Below are 19,553 nucleotides of genomic sequence, written 5' to 3' on the forward strand. Positions count from 1 at the left end.
ATGTATTACTATATAAATAGGACAAAAGACTTATTTAAATATTTAAAAATGTTTTGCACCCTCAGATTCCAGATTTTCAAATAGCTGTATCTCGGCCCAATATTGCCTATACTAACAAACCATACATCAATGGAAAGCGTATTTATTATTGCGTATGATTTTGTTGTCCAGGGTCACATGATTAATCCATTCTGTGGTAAAAGAGTACAGAGATAAAGCAAGCTGTTTTTAAGACTTTTTCCAAAAATACTAGTCATGTTTTTGTGTAAAAAGGAAAAAAAAATTGAATGGGGAAAATATTACTGAGGGTATATACTGAAGATTACTGAGGATATGTAGCTGAACAGCACATGCAAAAAGTTAAGATGTGCTTCAGTCTTTGATCATTGTGGTTAGGTTTTGCATTGCCTTTGGCGAAGAACATTTATAAAATTAGTATCATGTTAACTCTACCTGAACCTACTTCCGAGGGACAGAAATACAGACTAATTATGAAACTCTAGTATTGTCTTCCTACAATATCTCTTAATAGCAATTTAATATATGTGTGTGTGTGTGTGTGTGTGTGTGTGTGTGTGTGTGTGTGTGTGTGTGTGTGTGTGTGTGTGTGTGTGTGTGTGTGTGTGTGTGTGTGTGTGTGTGTGTGTGTGTGTGTGTGTGTGTGTGTGTGTAAATTGATTTAAATAAAGCATTTCCCAAATGACAAAATCTTAAATAGGCCTACCATAGAAGAGATTTTCTTGTTCTTCTGTTGCACTTATAGAAATAATACACAAGAAGGCAGTATTGAGCTATATTAATTTCTATATGCTGTTCTCACCACAGACCTGGAGGACAGCATCAAGTATTTACAAGTACCCATCAGGTTTCTGAGACCCATTTGCCTAATCTTTATAGCATAAACATTCAGGTGTTTGTCAATAATCTTTACACTTCATTTCAGCTAACAATTATTCACACTCATGTATGTGAATATGATTTATGTAGGTCTAATAATGTAAAGGTGCATCTTTCACAGAATCAATGTGAAAATAATCTCAAACTTGTCTTCTATACACTATCACTTTACTTTTCTTTTTTTGTGAATATGCTTGGCAATTGTATAGAGAAACTCCCAAGTCTAAAAATGTTTGTGTAGGTGTTTTACGCTATAAATAACTACCTGTATGTTACCATGGAAATACATCCTCAGGACCAGTGCCAAGATACTACCTACTGTGGGGAACGAGCATGCTAAGTTTACTGACACTACACTGATTTTGAAAAACGTGTTGGCCAAGGAAATGTTTTCCATATAAAAGTGGTTAATTAGAGAAAATTATATAATCATTGATAGACTTTTTACAGGCACAAGGCCACAGGTAATCCCAGCCCTGCAGATAGTCAGAACACTATGATGGTTAGTGTGGTATTAAAAAAATCCAACATCTGTCCTTCAATTTGTGGCTGAGCGGACAATACTGAGAATGGGAAGCACTGGGACTTTTCACTGTTTGTATCACTCTGCTAGTCTTTGTTTATGAAGTTCCATTAAAGTTGTCAGTCTGTTAACTAGTGGTGTGAATTTTTCATCTGAAATTTTCTGCAGGTTAAATTATAATTGATTAAACCTGTAGATAGCAACTAGTGACTTTTTGTGTATTACGAATGAGTCATTGAATCATTCACTCAGCTGATCAAATCAGTAGAGTAAAGTGTTCCTCAGATGCACACTTCAGAGTCTCCATGCAGCAATTTTCGCAATGTTGACCAACAGAAAACTGCTTGGTTTGAAAGTGAATTCTGCGTGAGCCTGCTTATATTCAGAACTACATGACTTTTACGCCGTCCAGGCGTCTTGCCCTGCCCGCGCCGCCCAGGTGTCTGGCTCTGCCATGGAGTTCCGGGAGGGCACCGAAGCCGGAGAAGACCCCGCCTCCCAGAATTTGTGGGGCGCCCTGGTCTCCCAAACTTTCTGTTTCCCCCTGGGCTGTCCCTCCCCTCCTGTCCCACCCTAGTCTGTCCCTCCCATCCCGCCCTAGTCTGTCCCTCCCATCCCGCCCTGGTCTGTCCCTCCCATCCCGCCCTGGTTTGTCCCTCCCATCCTGCCCTGGTCTGTCCCTCCCGTCCCGCCCTGGTCTTATGGAGCGTCTGGTAGCTGCTCCGTAGGGAGGGGGTAATGTCACATGCCTGTCCTGTCTTGTGCTGCACGTGGGTGTTTTGTTATTTTGGACCATGTGCTCGTGTCGTTGTCTGAATCCCTCCCCCTTGTTATCTGATTAGTGTTTGATTTCACCCACCTGTTCCCTCCTGATTATTTTCCCCTTATAAGTCTCCTTGTGTTTGCAGTCTGTGTCGGTACGTTGTCTAATGTGTTCCGTTTTCCCCGTGATCCCGTTTGGTATGTTTTCTGTTTGGTGTATTTCTAGTTTTATGTTTTCCCCCTTGTGGGTTTTGTTTCGTTATTATGTTTAGTTTTGTAATAAAATCGTTCTTCTCCTGCATATGAGTCCTCACCTTAGTTTTACTTGATTTTTACGTAACATATTTAAAGTATAGCCTACTTGCTTATAAAACTACTAAGCTAGTAGTTTACTGAAAGTACACTTCAAAGTGTACGTTCATAAACTAAAATAATGTACTACAAGTATTAAAATAGTAAACTACCATAGTATACTTATAAGTTCACTTGTACAGATGCAGTACACGAGAAACGTAGTAGTGAACTAGTTGTGCACCTAAAGTTTACTGTTACACTTATAGTACACTTAAATGTAGGCTACACTTAGAAGTTTACTACTAGTACATTGATATTAGTATACTTGCTACATAAAGTATACTTAAAAATATTCTTGAACTTTACTTAAAAAGAACTTGAAGTATACATATTTTTCGTAAGGGGATTTACCTCCCATCACTTGAGACAAGCACTTGTAAAATAGCCCACATGATGAGGATCATTAAAAGGAGGCGGGTGCCTCTCACTTACCTCCCCATGCTGTCGGCGCTCATCTCGGTCACAGTGAACTTTGGCAAAGCGCTCTGTGGATGCTGGCAGGAGTCGTTCCTCTCGGGCACTGCTGGCACGCGTTGTGGATGCGAAACAACAGCCAGGTACAATGACGCACCACAAATGAACACTTACGCATTTCACACGGTCTTGTTTTTAGTCTTCCGTGGTTTTACATTGGTACGATAAAGCCGCAGCAGACCTGATCATTTCGTTATCGCATTATGTTTGGTGTCAATACCCTCTATTTGGGAAAATTCACTCCAGCACGACACTGGATGGTAATCATTTAACACAACACACACGGAAGGCTACCATAAAGGGATTTGAGAAAGATGCTGTTTCTTTTGCAGGTGACTGTTTAAGGACGAAGCCAGACGCTACTGGGGAAGACAGACAGACGTGTTTAAAAATCTAACGCGAACTTATGTGTGACGTACTGTGGATTTACAGTGTCTAAAACATCCTGTAATGAAACATGGAAGCGAAGAGGAACTCCACGTACCCACTTAGTTTGGGATAAACTCACTTGCCACAGGATATTAGTATGACAGAGCTGAAATAATGCCATTTTAGCTCTGAGTGAAGTACTGAGTTGCCAAAACCATATATGTGGATATATGTGGAGGACATCATGGGAAAACTTTATGAGAGGAGATAATCGTTTTTTGAGTGGATTGAGAGGGGCTATGGTGAACTCATCCCCAGCCGTCGCTGCTCACGCAGAGGGAGAAGAGATCGAAGTGCTGGAGAGCACTGATGTCCTTCCTGTAGCTCCAGAGGACGTAAGTGATAATGTGCAGATGTATGATTTATGTTGTTTAAAAACAGCAAAGATTCATTTTAGGTTGTGTCATCTTTTTCTCAGTTATATCTCTGTTCATTCCTTTCTCCTCCCTCTTTCCCTGTCTTTCACAAATGCTTCTCTCAGCAATGGAAGTCTCTTTTTGACAAGGTAGGATTTCTGCTCTTGTTGCTGACAGTTTCTTGTCTGTATGTCTCAGTGTGGTGTAACTGTGTGCAGGCCATGCCGTGTTGACTAATATGACAATAATTGATCAAATCATTCATTTAATATAATTATAAAAAGGAAAGTACTAGAATCACAGGGGAAAAGTGATATCTCAGGTAATGGTTGGCCAATATAGCACCAATACAGTACTGCAATACAGTTCAGCAATAATACATTTAATGTACATAACAGGATTGGATGAAATCAATTCAATTCAAGAATGGGTTCTCTTTCAATTCTTTGAGTTAGAATTTGAACTGAACCTCCACCATTCCACATATTTTGAATTAGAATGGCTGGAAGTGGAACTTGCTGAATTTCAGTTAATGGTATTTTTGGAATTCAGTTTGTCTGTGTAACTGCATCCCAATTTGCATACTTAAAAAAGTACATAGAGTAAGTAATTCAGTGTGTTCACACCAGTGTGGAATTTCTAGGAGGCTATCAGACTCTGATGTTGGATGACAAAATAACCTTCATACAAACAAAATTCATACACATACTAGAGTGGTGGTAGAGTGCATAGTTTGTAGTGCGTCATTTGGGAAGTTATGTCTGTATGTAAGGCATATAATGTAAATGATCAACATTTTAAACTTTTAAATAAGATTGTCATGCTAACACAGATTTGTATCCTATTTCTATTTCTATCTCAATTCAAGTGAAGAATTGAATTAAACCAGAATTTACATAAAGGGGCTGAAATTAACATTAATTTTACACAACATTAACTCAAATTTAAATAAATAAATAAAAAGAACAGAAAATGCTTTGACAAAATGCCCAGTGCGGAAATAAACACTTCTGTTAATTGACCAAGTGGACATGGATATTGGCTGATGCTGATAATCTCCAAATATGTCTTAGGGGAAGGTGTGGATCATACAGTATCCTGGTTACAGTTGTTAGTGTGGTCCACTCACTCTGAATCTTGCATTGGGAGGGGGTAGTTAGTGAAACAGAGCTGGGTGACAGACGGAGAGCGGTCTCCCGTCCGCCTCTTCTTTCTCTTGCTTTCAGTCTCTCCCACTGGCTCTGCACCTGCCTAACCCTGACCCCCCATACATACTCCCCAGGGATAAAGACAGACATGAAGGATGAAGGGGCCCAAATGCAGAAAAAGAGAGAGACAGATATCAATATGAAGGGAAAGAGATATTTTTGGGTTAAGAGGGTGGCAGACGAAAACAGAGAGTTAGGGCTGTAAGGGTGCAGAAGGCTCGTGGCTGACCCTCTCCATCTCTGCTGGATTTGATAGGGGAGGGAGGGGGCTCCCTTTCAAGTGGGCCTCTCACTCCGCTCCCTTTATTTAGCCGACAACACTTTGAGTCCCTTAAGTGGCTTGCCGTCTGGGGTTTCGTCCAGTTTTGGGGTCACTGCCATGCAAGGCTGTAAATTGGAGGCATTGTGGGATCTAAAGGCCAGGAACACACTTCACTGATCGCAGATGTAACAAACTAATGAAAAAGAGGAGGAGGAGCTGGGCTGTTATATGACACAATGTTAGAGTACAAACAATTCAGAATTCACACATACATATTCATATGCTCAAACCTGACGGATGATGAAAAGCTGTCAGCATCAGATGATTGCATTCTTGGCCTGTGGTGCCAGTGACAGCAAATGGCTTGTTTGTTTCCGACAACTTATTAACTGACTGCATCCAAAAAAAAACAATCCATAAACATGGAAAGCTGTTAAAAGCTCATTGCAGATAAATAACTCTCTTTTAGTAACATAGGATGTTAGATTATTCCCCCAGTTGAATTAAGTTTCATGACTGCAAAGCAGTAAATAATTCAGTTCTCTGACATATTTAGTTTCTCCACTTAGTTACAATACTGATTATTTTAGCTTTGTTTTCCATTAATTAGGCTCTGATTTGGTTGATTAGCTTTCACACACTGTATAATTCATTTTTCTTTTAATTCAGAATATTTAATAGAAGGCAGCGGCAATTTGCATTAGTGCAAATAGTGATAGGAAAGAAGAAGTAAAAGATGTTAAATTACTGAAAACCCTAACACACTCAACACCCCCGAAGGACATGCATTTCTAATCATACGGTCTTTCTTTTCTCTACTTTTTTTGTTCTTGTTTTTTTTTCTGTATGAAGAAATAAATATAATAAATGACATGATAAATAATTAGAAAAATAAAGCAATATCACTCGCAATCATGCTGTTGTTCCAATCCACATGGTTGTAGTTGAACCATAGGTAACAGTTATACAGTAGTTCAGTAAATAATAAGGTAACTTACATTTTGCCAGTTGCTTTGTCTCTTTTCAATCTGAACACAGGTGTTGTTTTGTTCATAGAAGAATCAGTGTTTTTAACAAATCAGTTGAGTAAATGATTCAATGATAAACATATAAATGCACAAAAGATTTGTGCATAACCTATTGGTGTAAAAATGTTACCTGCTGAATAGGTCACTGAAAACCCCCACCACTAACCAGACTGACAGCCTGTCTGGAACATTGCAAACACAGACAAGCAGTGTGATATAAACAAGTAAAATAGCCAACTGTAAATAGCAAAACAATAGTAAAAACCAACAGAATCCTAAATCGATTACTAGAGGTTGTTGTTTGTTGTGTAACATTTTAATTGACATGCAGTTACGGTTTAACAGTCTGTTGCAGTTCTGCTACTATTTATACATAAACCTGGTTTCAGACATGACCTTTGTGCTATTTTATTGTTTGGATTTGTAGCAGCTCAAAACAAGGGTCTTAGAATTAAGGTGGGTTCTTGCCTGTAATACCCCAAACATAAACCCTACACATAGCTATATTCTACAGATATTTAGCTTTACAATGTCCAAAGTCACACAAAAAAAAAACTATCTGAGCCCTATAAATTAATCGCAAATTCACTTAATTCCTTCTGATTATGTTGAATTTGATGTTTAGACTCCCCATAACCTATCGATAAAAAGACGTGCACTTAATTGTATTGAGTGTGCACTTGCAGTGTATTTTTAAAAACTGTACATGCAGATAATATTAATAAAATAAAAGGCCACTTAAATGTACTTGGAGTACATTTTTATGATTGTTACTTAACACACTTAAGTCCACTTTTAAAAAGTGCACTATGGTAATGTGAAAATAGCCTGGTCTCATTGTTAATACGTAGGTATCAATACGTAACATTTTCAGGTGCAAAACATACATTTTTGTAAGTTTGGATATATGCTGAAACATACAATATGGGCATAAGGACAACATTTAAACCTAATTTCTGTACCTTAATTATAAGTATTATTATTAATATACACTCTAAAAAAAAAAAGGTTCTATATGGCACCAAAATGGTCCTTGGCTCGTAATCATAGGGGAACCTTTTTTAGTGCTATATAGCACCAATTTTGGTGCTTCAGTGGTGCTTCAGTGGTTCTTCAGCGGTTCTTCAGAGGTTCTTCAGCGGTTCTTCAGAGGTTCTTCACCGGTTCTTTGACTAAGGTGCTATATAGCACCTCTGAAGAACCGCTGAAGAACCACTGAAGCACCAAAATTGGTGCTATATAGCACTAAAAAAGGTTCCCCTATGATTACGAGCCTTTTTTTTTAGAGTGTATTAATTAATACATTGTTAGCTAATCTGTGTGCTCTGTATATGTGCATTTCTGAAATGCATAACGTGGACAAATCACTTTAAATTGTAGTGTAGATGTATGGATTTTTTCTGTGAAGCTGCTTTGAAAAGATAGGCATTGTGAAAAGCGCTATACAAATAAATGTTAATTGAATTGTAAACATAAGCAGCTAAAACATGAAATATTTATGAATCTTTAATATCATACAGATATTTGTATAATTGCTCTTTTACCATTTTATAGATACATTGTAGATCCCTTAACCCTACCCCCAAACATAACAGTTTTATAGAGAATATAAAAATAATATATAAACTAAACTAAACTTAACGAGTTTGCAGCCACAGAACAGAGCGAAATTTTATAATTTCATATAAAGTAGATGAGTAAACTGAGTTTAATAAATGCGACTGAAAACACTGTAATTGTGTAATGTAATTGATATGACAAATGAATACAATATAATCAAAATATTAATTCCACAATTTTAATATTGATAAATAAGGATTCATACACATTTGTTTGCCTAAAAGTTGTTCATACATAAATAATTTATGTTTAAGTGCTGTCAATATTGTACGTTTCAGTGTATATAAAAATGCAAGTAAATGTACGTGTGGTTGAACCACACTTTACGTAAAAATACAAATTAATACTCATGAGATCATTTTGTTGCTTTGTCTTGACTAACATACTAAAGCACATAAAAAGTACTTGATTATAATTTGACCTGTATTGTTTTATTCAGTATTACATTTATAATGTATATATTTTTAATGTACGAAATTGCAACATCATTACAAATGTGTAATTACAAAAATATTTTAAAACATGACATACAAGGTTCAATAGAAACTATATTTTAGTTTACCATAAATGCTTGTCAATACATGCAGCAGTACACTTAAACATATTTCCACAACAATAGACGTAATTTTACATAATTATGCACTTAAGTCCTACTTAAGTTGGTTGACAAAAAAGTCCTCTAACATTAAACTAATTGAATTTAATACATACAAATTTTATTGCAGTTAACATGCAGTTCAAAGTTCGAAAACATTGCATTCAGTTCGACGTAAAGGGTTAGTTCAAACAAAAATGAAAATTATCCCATCATTTACTCAAGATATCCTAGGTGTATATGACTTTCTTCTTTCAGCCAAAAAACGAGAGAGTTAAGTTCCGTAGGACGTAGGTATAGCGTAAGCTTAGATGAGAGTAGACGCCTCTCGCGGTTCAAACAAATAGGGCTGGGCAACAAACTCAAGCTCCTCTGACATTTATTTTTTTTAAAATCTCATTTTAGACTTGAATTCATGACCAGTATTTTGTTTTGCTCTATCCTCTACACTTCCGTGTTCTTCAATACGTCACAGTCACGTAAGAGTTCACTCTTCCGTCAGAACTAGACTTTTATTACCGAAATCCAGTGAATATAGTTTATAAAGTTATAAATATGGATATTGTTCTTACAAAAATGCATCGCTTACTTCAGAAGGCCTTTATTAACCGCCTCGAGCCTTATGGATTACTTTTTATGATGGATGGATGTGCTTTTTTATGCTTAAAAAAATTATTCACTCCCATTATTAAGCTTGGATGAGCCAGGATATTTTTTAATATAACTCTTATTGTGTTTGGCTGAAAGAAGAAAGTCATATACACCTAGAATGGCTTGAGGTTGAGTAAATTATGGGATAATTTTAATTTTTGTGTGAAGTAACCCTTTAAGTATATTATTTCAATGCTAAAGGGTACTTCCTTTCCACAAGGGACATCTAAAATCTAACATCAAATGTGTAGTCTGTCTTAGTTATCTGCAGGCACATGCACTGGTAGGGCTCAACCTGTGTAGAGCACATGCTCTTTTTGCCCTTACACTCCGAAGTGCCCTTTTTTGGTGGTGGTGTTTTTTTTTCTTCTTCTAATCAATGCTATTGGTCACCCTATATGTCTGTCTGTTTTACAAATATTTAGCCAATGAAAGGTATTAAAAAGAGCTAGTGACTAAATCTTGTTGGACCCTCAAACTGTCAGTAAACCTCATAACTCCACCCCCTTTATCGTGACTGAATGAACTGAAGTTCAGCAGCAGGGGCACAGAAGACAGCAGCTGAACGAAGTCTTGCAAGGGTAAATAAAGATCTTGTTTGAATAAGTACAGCGTTTTCTTTACGCAAGAAACATTATGTCTATAAAGGCTCATATTTTATGTATTTGAGGTCTTAGACATGTGGGACCGGAGAGAGAGGGCTAGCATTTGCCATCTAGTCATAGCCAATAGCCTGTGCATACAGCAGCATTTCATCTTTTATAAAATGAGATGGCCAAATGTATTTTACAACAGGAAAAACTGAGCGCCCATTTAGCTGCAACAAAGTAATGTATGGTCTGGTGGGGCCAGCCAAAATCCCGGAACACACCACATTATTCACAGTAGCAATAGCGTAGGGGTAAAGTACATGGTACGAAGTTTTGACGCAAGTCGACCCGAGGTTTAAATACTCCTTTTGCTGAACTCGCTCTACTCCCTTTTCCCATCACATAGAAATTCGAAAAGGCTTTTTTTTTTCAATAAAAAGGACAAAAATATTTAAAAAGTGGAAATAAAGCATCTAACGTGTGTTTAAAGTCCCTGTAAAGTCAAAACTAAACATGTGTTCTGAGTTCCTCACACCACAGATAAATGTGTAATTAACCACCCAGCCAAATTTTAATCATAAAAAACTGCGGCAAGTACATAAAATAGCTTATCAAAAACTTGAAAAAATGAGCAGCATTCTCTGCTCTCAAACGCTGGGGGTGTGTCCGCTGTCGGCGCCGAAACCACGCCCACTCGCGGGACAGCTGCAGTAGCACACAGGGTTGCCACAACAAAACCCTCCCAATTGCTACTCAAAACAAGCCCAATCACGTTTCAGGGGGGCTTCCCCGGTAAAAATCACATTTGGGGTGTAAAATATGTGTTTTTTTGACATGGTTGCCTACTAAAATTCGCATTCCCGGGGCTAAATATCACATAATTAGGGTCGCTTCAACCCGCGGACATGAAAAAACAGCCCGCGGCAAAACCGCGGTCTTGGCAACTGGTAGCACACAAGACAACACTCACGTACTGATCACGACTGTCTATGATCACGACGCACCAGATGTCGGCGGGACGGGAGGATGAAGGCCTGGGCGGGGGATAGTCGGTTCTGCAGCGGATTATCAGTGAATCCCAGTAGTCTCCGGTGAAAGTTTGTAAAACTATCCGGTGTAAAGTCACTGCAGAGGCAGTTGTCGGTGGTGATCCTCAGCTCTCCTTCAAGGCAGCTGTTCACAAAATTAATCCACCTCTTCTTGATCATCGTTTTTGTTTTGAAAGCTGTTTTGTAAGTTGTAGACTATAGTAACTAACAGTACTGACAGTAACTCGCGATCGAGCGGGCAAACTGATGCGAATGTGCTCTAGTTATGATCGTGTTAGGGGAGGAGCCAGGCTCGGTGGCTCCAGTGCGTCATCGAGCCACCGTTTTAGCCCCGCCCAGAAAATCCTGAACACAGCAAAGGTGAAAAAATGTTTAACGGTCTAACTTCTGAATTCAGTACTACATAGTTCACAGTCTTTTTAATGTGTTTCAGCAATACATTTCTAACATTTATAATGTGTTTAGAAACAAATCTCATAATTGCCTTTACAGGGACTTTAATAATTAAGTGTTGGGGGTAGGTGAACAGACATGCAGTTGCCCTTGGGTTGCCCTTTTTCAGTTTCAGCACATGCCCCTCAAAAGTTCTGTGCACAGCCCTGGTTCTCTGGTATTGTCTTGAAAAGGCAGTGTACTGTTTTTTCCTCGCCACCTGCTCCTTATGTCTATTCTACAAGCTGAGAGGGAGTCTGCCTATGAAAGAACGAAAGCAATAGAAAAAGAGAGCGACAGTGAAGGGGACCATGTGCATGTATGCAACCCTTTGTGTCCCAGTGGGCATTTAACACATAACAATCAAATGCATTGTGTGTGTCCCTGAGCTCTTTGTGTTTCAGCGACATTCAGTGATGAAAGTTTGCAATATACCTCTACATGTGGTCTTGTTTCTGTTTTCAGACACATGCAGCGAGTGATTGTCCAATATATTTTTCCCTTTCTATTTTCAGTGTACTTTCATCGTCTCTCCCTCGCTCTGGTCTTTCTTCACAGCCCACTCTTTCTCTGACACATTGCTTCTTTAAAGAGACTGTGATAATAAGAGGAATCTCCCACTTGCGAAATGTGAAAAAAATCCTGGAGTGTTTGAACAAAAAAAATAGACAGTTGCTAAAAATATCAGTTCAGTAGTACTCTTTGGAGCGTGAAAGTGTAGAGTGTGGTAACATCCAGTTCAGATGCCTGTGTAAAGGGATCGTCAAGAAGCAAGGGTATGCTTTGTCTCCTGAGGAGAAGGAAGTTGTTCTCTCTTTATAACCAATTCTACTTTTCTGGGATAGCTTCATACTAGAACATGGATTTACAGAACTGCTCTCTTTCCAGGGTTGCCAGGTCTGCACAACAAAACCCGTCCAATTGTGTTCTTGGTGGGTTGGTGTGGTCAGTTCCACTGTAAAAAGCTTGCTTTAACCCGTGGACTACAAAACTATCAGCGGCAACAGTGTAGTTGCAATATTAAAAGTATATAAAAGTAGCCATATTCCGTGGGAATACCATGGACTTGGCATCACTGTCTCTTTCATACACCTCAGTAATGTTAGGCATGTTGGCAGTGGGGCCTGGGTCAGCATTTCAACTCACCTTAAAGTTGTTCAGAAGGTGGTAGAAGCCAGAGTGATGTAATGTGGTGATAGGATGATTCCCAGATGCCCAGCCTAGCGCCCCATGGCCGCGTTGCCGGAGGGAGGAGCCATGGTGGTACGGAGTTTAACGCCACCATGGGGAAGGAGCCCTAGGCCCAGACACGGGCAATTCCGCACAATACTGTTTGCATCAATGACCGACATCATACTGATGGCATCAATGACAAATTTGGGCATCTCCTAGCCAACACAGCAAATTCAGCTGGTTATTCTGTCACAATTGTAAAGGTCCAAAGATAAAGATGAGTCAGCAGATTCTATAATAAAATAAACTCAGGTATTTTCTTCAATTATCTAAAGAGACTTCATTATGAGTTTCAAAATAAACACATACTAAATATTCATGTTAAAATAATGTTTGTATGCACCATTTTTTTTGCGCACACATTTAAAGGGGTGGTAAACCACGATTTCACTATTCTAACTTTAGCTAACGTGTAATGTTGCTGCTTGAGCATAAACAACATCTGCAAAGTTACAACGTTCAAAGTTTAAAGCAAAGGGAGATATTTGCTTTTAAAGAAATCAGTTTCTAAGGACTACAGCAAACGGCCGCTAGGGACTACTACACATTCACCCAGGTTTTGCTGACATCACCAGGCCCAATATTTACATAAACCCCTCCTCCGGGGAATATGAAATAAGGGGGGCGAGGCAATTTTGTATCGCTGCGGGGAAGCGTTAGTAGGCTGTGTTTTTGCCGCAATGCCGAAGAAACGCTGTTATTTTCATCCGGATTGCAGGTCTGGGGTACTTGCTCTGTTCAGCCTTCATTGGGACGGGGGTGCGTTGCAGAGCGTTTAACATACAGCATGTTATATGCACGTGTGTTTGAGTCAGCGGGGAATCAGGCGCGCGCAGGGCTCCCTGCATCCACCGTCTTCGCGATTTCAATACCAGATTTGCACAACGTCAGCTGCATGAAAAAAACACTGCCGGTGCGTGGATGCACGACGCGCGCGCTGCACATTTCACGGAGGACAACACAATCTTCCACAAACTTCGCGAGTTCAATACAGGATATGCACAACGGCTTGTCCTGAAAGCTGGATTTACAAACAGAAGCTGTTCACGGGCCACAACCTGTAAGTCTGATTTATTTTTCATCGATGTGTTTTCCTGTAATAGGTTGTAGCAAGGAAGTAAACAGATGACAACGCTGTTCTGCAAACCAGTCTGTTAAATGCTCATTCATACTTAACGTTATCCGACGAACACCTATCGTTACAAACACTAACGTTAAAATCTCAACAGCGAACCTGGCATTAGTGTAAATGATTCTTTGATTAGAGCTTTTATGTATTGTTTATCTACAGGCATGCTAAACATGGTTCTGTGTGTGATTTGGCTAACTTACTAGTTAAAGCCAGTGCTTAGTGTTTGTTTTGGGTTAGTTCTTGCGACAGATATTTGGCTATAATCGTTCTAAAAATACAAAAGTTAAAGTGCCATTCAGTAGCGATCATTATAGATCCGCAGTCTTTACTCTCGAGGACTGAACAGGTTCTGCTCGATCATCTTCACTCAAATGTTCTGGGTCTGATTCGGGCGGTAAGGGGCGTGACGTTTCCGACGTGCACTGCGGTTAGCGAATCAGAACACACTGGGCCAGCTAACCAATCTGAGCCCACTGCGTATTTTTGAGGGACTGGCTTCATACAACCCGGAAAGCATCAGACCGTTTTACAAGGAGGGACAGAGCAGTGTAGAATAAAGGTCAAATATATGAAAAATAAGGCAATTTTTTTTAAAACGAAGCATGAACACATGTTACAGTGCACCCCACAAACACAATCAAGCCTTCAAAAGAATGTGCTTTACCACCCCTTTAAAAGTTCCTTGAAAGTTCGACCGTCAGAACGAGGTAATTCAACCACAAACGTCTAACCATATAACAAACAACTATACCAAGTGTTTGAAATGACACCCCAAAAATAATAATTTACTAAACAATTAACAATAACATGCAGAAAGCACATACTTTGAGCTCAAAATGTGCCTAAAATGATAAAGTATAAGCCTAATTAAGAGTAGTAAAGATAGTAAAGATTTACAGCATAATATTTCAAAAGTTAAAAGTTGTAATTAATCTACAGTATATTTACTTTTGTAAAAATTAAAATAATTACAATTTTATTTAAAAAATAAGTACAGTTATTATTAAAAACAAAATGTAAAAAATATTCGATAAATACAGTTTTGTTTATCATGCGTATCATTTTATTTTTGTAATGGGTTTTTCTAGTCATAATTTTGCTATAACATGTTTTGATCTTTTTTCTAATTGCCTTGGTTAAATTTGCTCTTTTTCATATTGTGATTTTTGGTGAATTGTATTAACAACAGTTAGTTTCAGTAGCCAAAATAATTATTATTAATGGAACCTACAGCAATTAAAAAACAAAAACCTACTGAACATAGTGTGCCCATTTTTTTATTCATAGATAATAAGTGAAATTTCAATTATATTTTGACTATTGAACTAGGAAATGCCCTTGGTTTCCATTTTAGAAACCTGGTCACCATAAGATAGATATGTAGCGTAATGAGTGTTAATGTATGAGATCACTGGGCCAAGGAAGCTGCATACATTCAAAAAATCATCTTTGATGTTATAATTGAGGGGCAAAGAGGTAACTATACCATCTCTGGTACTTCAGACTTGAATCAAGAATGAAGCAAGAGTGAATTATAAAGAGACACCTGTGTGGGTGTACATGCAAGGTTATCATGGGCTACACGTGTGACAGCTGTGTGTCCAAAATGAAGAACTTTGCTTGCTTTCATGCTCTACTGTTCACATCACTTTGGCTGAAAATTGAGCTCACAGCCCACCTACTGTCTGGTGGCCAACATAGAGCTATCTCTCTCTCACACACTCACAGTTTGTGTGATCAGCATCTGCTCATCAGTGGGGGTAGAGACAGTCTAGTAAAAGATGGTGGTTGCAAGTTAAATCTCAAGTAGGGGCTATGAGTTACTGCAATTCCTCATAATCATCCTTCAATAACACACTCCAGGTTGATCCAGGAAAACTGTCCCTGTAGTTAGTATAATGTGCTCTGGATAAAAACAGTGGAAGTAAGCGAGTCGTACAAAATGTGTTTTTCTGTTCCTTCAATGTCAGAAAAACACATTCTTAAAATCAGATTATTGGTAGGCCTAACTTGTATTTCCATATTTCTGACATTATACCACAAGTGTGTTTTTCCTCCTGCACGTGCTGCACGCACAAATACAGCACGACTCGTGTAGTGCAATTCATATGACGTGCGTTGGTTCTTTTAATGAATCATTCAGAAAGACTCACAACCTCAGCGGTTACGAATCCTTAACAAATCCTTTTGACATCTTTCACTGGCTTCTGAACCAACATGTGACTCACTCACTGAACTGCCAGTTCCATGTCAATGCATCATTACTTCAATATAGCCATTAGGCTGCTCTCACTGTGTGCCACCAAGAATGCAAAAATATATTCTCAATATATCTCTTTATCCTAATGTTTTATTGCTTACCACAATCCTTGTGGTAATGCATTGAAATTGGTAAGTTTAATAATATGAGAATAATTTTAAACAAAGTTAAGTGAATGCATACTGTTTAAACTTTTAAACTTTCTATTCATCAAAGCAACCCCAAAAATGAAAATTATGTCATTAATTACTTACCCTCATGTCGTTCGACGCCCGTAAGACCTCCATTCATCTTCGGAACACAAATGAAGATATTTTAGTTGAAATCCGATGGCTCAGAAAGGCCTCCATTGGCACAATGTTCTTTACACTCTCAAGACCCATAAAAGGTACTAAAGACGACGTTACAAGGTCCATCTCACAACAGTGGTTCTACAATAACTTTATGAAGCGACGAGAATTTTGTGCGCCAAAAAAAACTAAATAACGGCTTATATTAGTGATAGGCGGGTGCACAACACGCATACCGATTTCAAAACACTGCATCATGAAGCTTCGAAGCGTTATCAATCAGTGAGTCGATTCAGCGGTTTGGATCGCCAAAGTCAAGTGATTTCAGCAGTTTGGCGGTTTGACACTCGATCCGAATCATGATTCGACTCGCTGATTCATAACGCTTTGAAGCTTCATGATGCAGTGTTTTGAAATCGGTATGCGTGTTGTGCACCCGCCTATAGGCGAATATTACTAACACACCCTTTAAATAACACAAAAAATACTGACTTTAGACCAGGTTTGATTTGTTGATCAAAAAGTCACTTCCAAAAATTTTGAACATGTTTTTTAGTAGATGATTTAGACCAGGGATGTCAAACTCAGGGTACGTTTACACAACAATGTACTAAACTAGTTTTTCACATACAGATGACAATGCTGTCAAAACGATCTCCGTTCACACACGGATCCGTGAAAACGACTAAAAACGCTGTATTATGCATACCAGGCCAATAGTTGTCAATGTCACTATGTAAAGAAACACTACGCACTAATAGACTGAAAACATAATACGAATGTGCATGGTGTCACAGTTTTCACAAATTAGCTATTTTGTAGTTTACAGGGAGACAATGACGGTATCATATTCAAAAACTTGCACTTTGAAACGTGGATTTTCAGGCCCCCAAAACATTGTTGGAGTGTAAATGAACACCCAAAATGCATAAAAAGTTTTCTGTTTTTAGTTGAAAACAGGGTTGTGTAAACGCCCCTTAGATCCTGGAGGGCCAATGTCCTGCAGAGTTTAGCTCCAATCCTAATTGAACACACCTGAACCAGCTAATCAAAGTCTTTTGGATTATTTGATACTTGAAGGTGGTAGCATCAAGATGAACTTCAAGGCTGCTAGCAAAGTGATGGTTTCACTAAACTTTATGAAAACTCCCCCTTTTTTAGCAGAACTAATGTGAACTGATACATTCTGCATCACCTAGCCTATTTACTCTGAAGGGAGTAGCAAATCCCAGAATGCTTCAGGAAAATGTTTGCTGTCCCTGAAAAGTGCAGTTAATTACCTTTGGATGATCATGTCTGCAAATGTAAAATCTGCTATTCATATCTGTTTTTATTTTGGTGATTCTGATTCAGATCATCAGCTCATTGGGAGATCTTCATGAGAGGCTATGTTTATACAACACCATTTTTTTTTCAACTGAAAAAAACCCATAAAACTTTGTATGCGTTTTGGCCGTTCATTTACATGACAACAGCGGATTGGGGGCCTGAAAACACAAGCTTTTGAAAACAGGTTTCAAAGTGCAAGGTTTTCAAAATTATGCCTTTACCGTCTCCATGTAAACAACAAATATGCCAATTTGTGAAAATGGTGACGTCATGCGCATATTACATGTTTGCGGGGTGTTTCTTGACACTACTCTAAGTAAAACAGGACTTTATTGAAGTCAATATTCCTACAGTGTTTCCGAACTACGTTAGTCTTTTTATGGCTGGAGGAACTCTGTCAATCTTTTATTGATTCAGAGCTTTGCTATGCATAAATTCTGTGGTTATCCATCCTTCATCTGTTTGTGGTCAAATATTGTTTTTCTGGCCTCTAAATGCATTATCGTATACATTAGCTTTTCGTTTGACTTCAACAGCTGCTATCTAGTGTCTGTGTGTGTGTTGCATGCGCATTTAATTTGAATGTGTATTGATTTTATGATTTTATCTTGTGTCTTCCCTCTGTAAATGCATGTGTGTGAGAGTCTATCTCTAAGCGTGGGTGTCTCATCTGTGTTTATTCTTAATTACAGGCTGATAATGCTGATTCATGACTTAATTAGAAGACTCTTAGTGTGTTTAGTGTGGAGCCTATCTGTCCTCATACAAATTAAAAGTAGAAATCCCGGGAATGTTCCACAATGTGGTATAAGATTTGAAACGCTGTGATGAGCTGCAGTATACTGTAGGATTCGTTTTGGCTTTTGGGAATTTTGGCATCTTCATATACACTAATGTTGATAAACAGGCATTTCCTGTTGGCACAAATTGTGTGTAACTGAAAAGTCGAGAAGGCTTTTTCTGATATTTAAAAAATGCACTTCCTCGTCTGTTCTTAATTACAAAAACAGACTTGCTTGTCCCTGTTTTAGATGTGATTGTATGATTGTATTAAAACTGCTGTATATAGGGGCAATTTCGGAAGAAATTTATTTTTAAAGAAGTAATGCTAGATTGTAGAAAATTTGCCCGTTCAGGTGTTCTGGGAGATTGCCAAAGCATGTTGTGGCTATGGTATATAGTCAATTTTTATATCATGTTATATATCAGCCTTTATTTGAGGTATCATTTATATCTTAAATAAGTCAAGTCAAGTCAACTTTATTTATATAGCGCTTTTAACAATGTAGATTGTTTCAAAGCAGCTTTACAGTGTTAAACAGGAAAATAATGCAGCATAATTTTATTCAGCTGTATAGCCATTCTGGAGAAAACGCTGATGTCATCAGTTCATTTCAATTATCATACAGTAACAGTGTGGGCTTTAGATCAATAATAAGTAATAATACTATATACTGATCAAAAACAGTAATTTAGTTTATATGGTTAATTTAGTTTATTAATTAGATTTATTTCGATGTTCAGTTGAAAAATGTAGTGTCCCCAACTGATAGAAAATCAGCAAATTCTTTGATAAAGTCTGTATTATGCCCTGGTGGCCTGTATACAGTAGCTAACACAAATGTTGAACGGGTTTTATCATGTACACTACATAGCGTTACATAAAGCACCAAAACTTTGAAGGAATTATATTTGAAACTAGACTTCTGAGTAATACTGAAGATATTATTATAAATTATAGCAACACCTTCCCCTTTACCTTTCAGACGCGGCTCATGTTTAAAACAATAATCTTGGGGGGTGGACTCATTTAAGGTAATGTAGTCGTCAGGTTTTAGCCAGGTTTCTGTCAAACAGAGCACATCTAGATTATTTTCTGTAATAATATCATTAACAATAAGCGCTTTTGGGGAAAGGGATCTTATATTCAGCAACCCAAGCTTTATCAATTGTTCATCTGTATTATATCTTTTGTTAATTTGTTGGACATCAATTAAATTTTTACTTTTGAATGGTTTTGATGTTTTTTGTATTTACTAATTCGGGGAACAGACACAGTCTCTATATGATAATATCTAG

At 38.1% G+C, this 19,553-nt stretch overlaps 1 protein-coding gene across 1 annotated transcript in view; it reads left to right on the top strand.

The window, feature by feature from the left end:
* Window positions 1-2,931: 2,931 nt before the first annotated feature.
* rhbdl3 (rhomboid, veinlet-like 3) overlaps window positions 2,932-19,553 on the top strand; it is a 76,346-nt gene continuing 59,724 nt past the window's right edge. Inside the window, exons 1-2 of the mRNA XM_079841363.1 lie at window positions 2,932-3,093; window positions 3,343-3,774. Coding sequence (XP_079697489.1) covers window positions 3,610-3,774 — 165 coding nt within the window. The 5' untranslated portion in view covers window positions 2,932-3,093; window positions 3,343-3,609. The remainder of the gene's footprint in view (window positions 3,094-3,342; window positions 3,775-19,553) is intronic.

The sequence above is a fragment of the Gobio gobio genome, assembly GCF_949357685.1.
Source record: "Gobio gobio genome assembly, chromosome: 17".
Lineage (NCBI taxonomy): Eukaryota > Metazoa > Chordata > Actinopteri > Cypriniformes > Gobionidae > Gobio > Gobio gobio.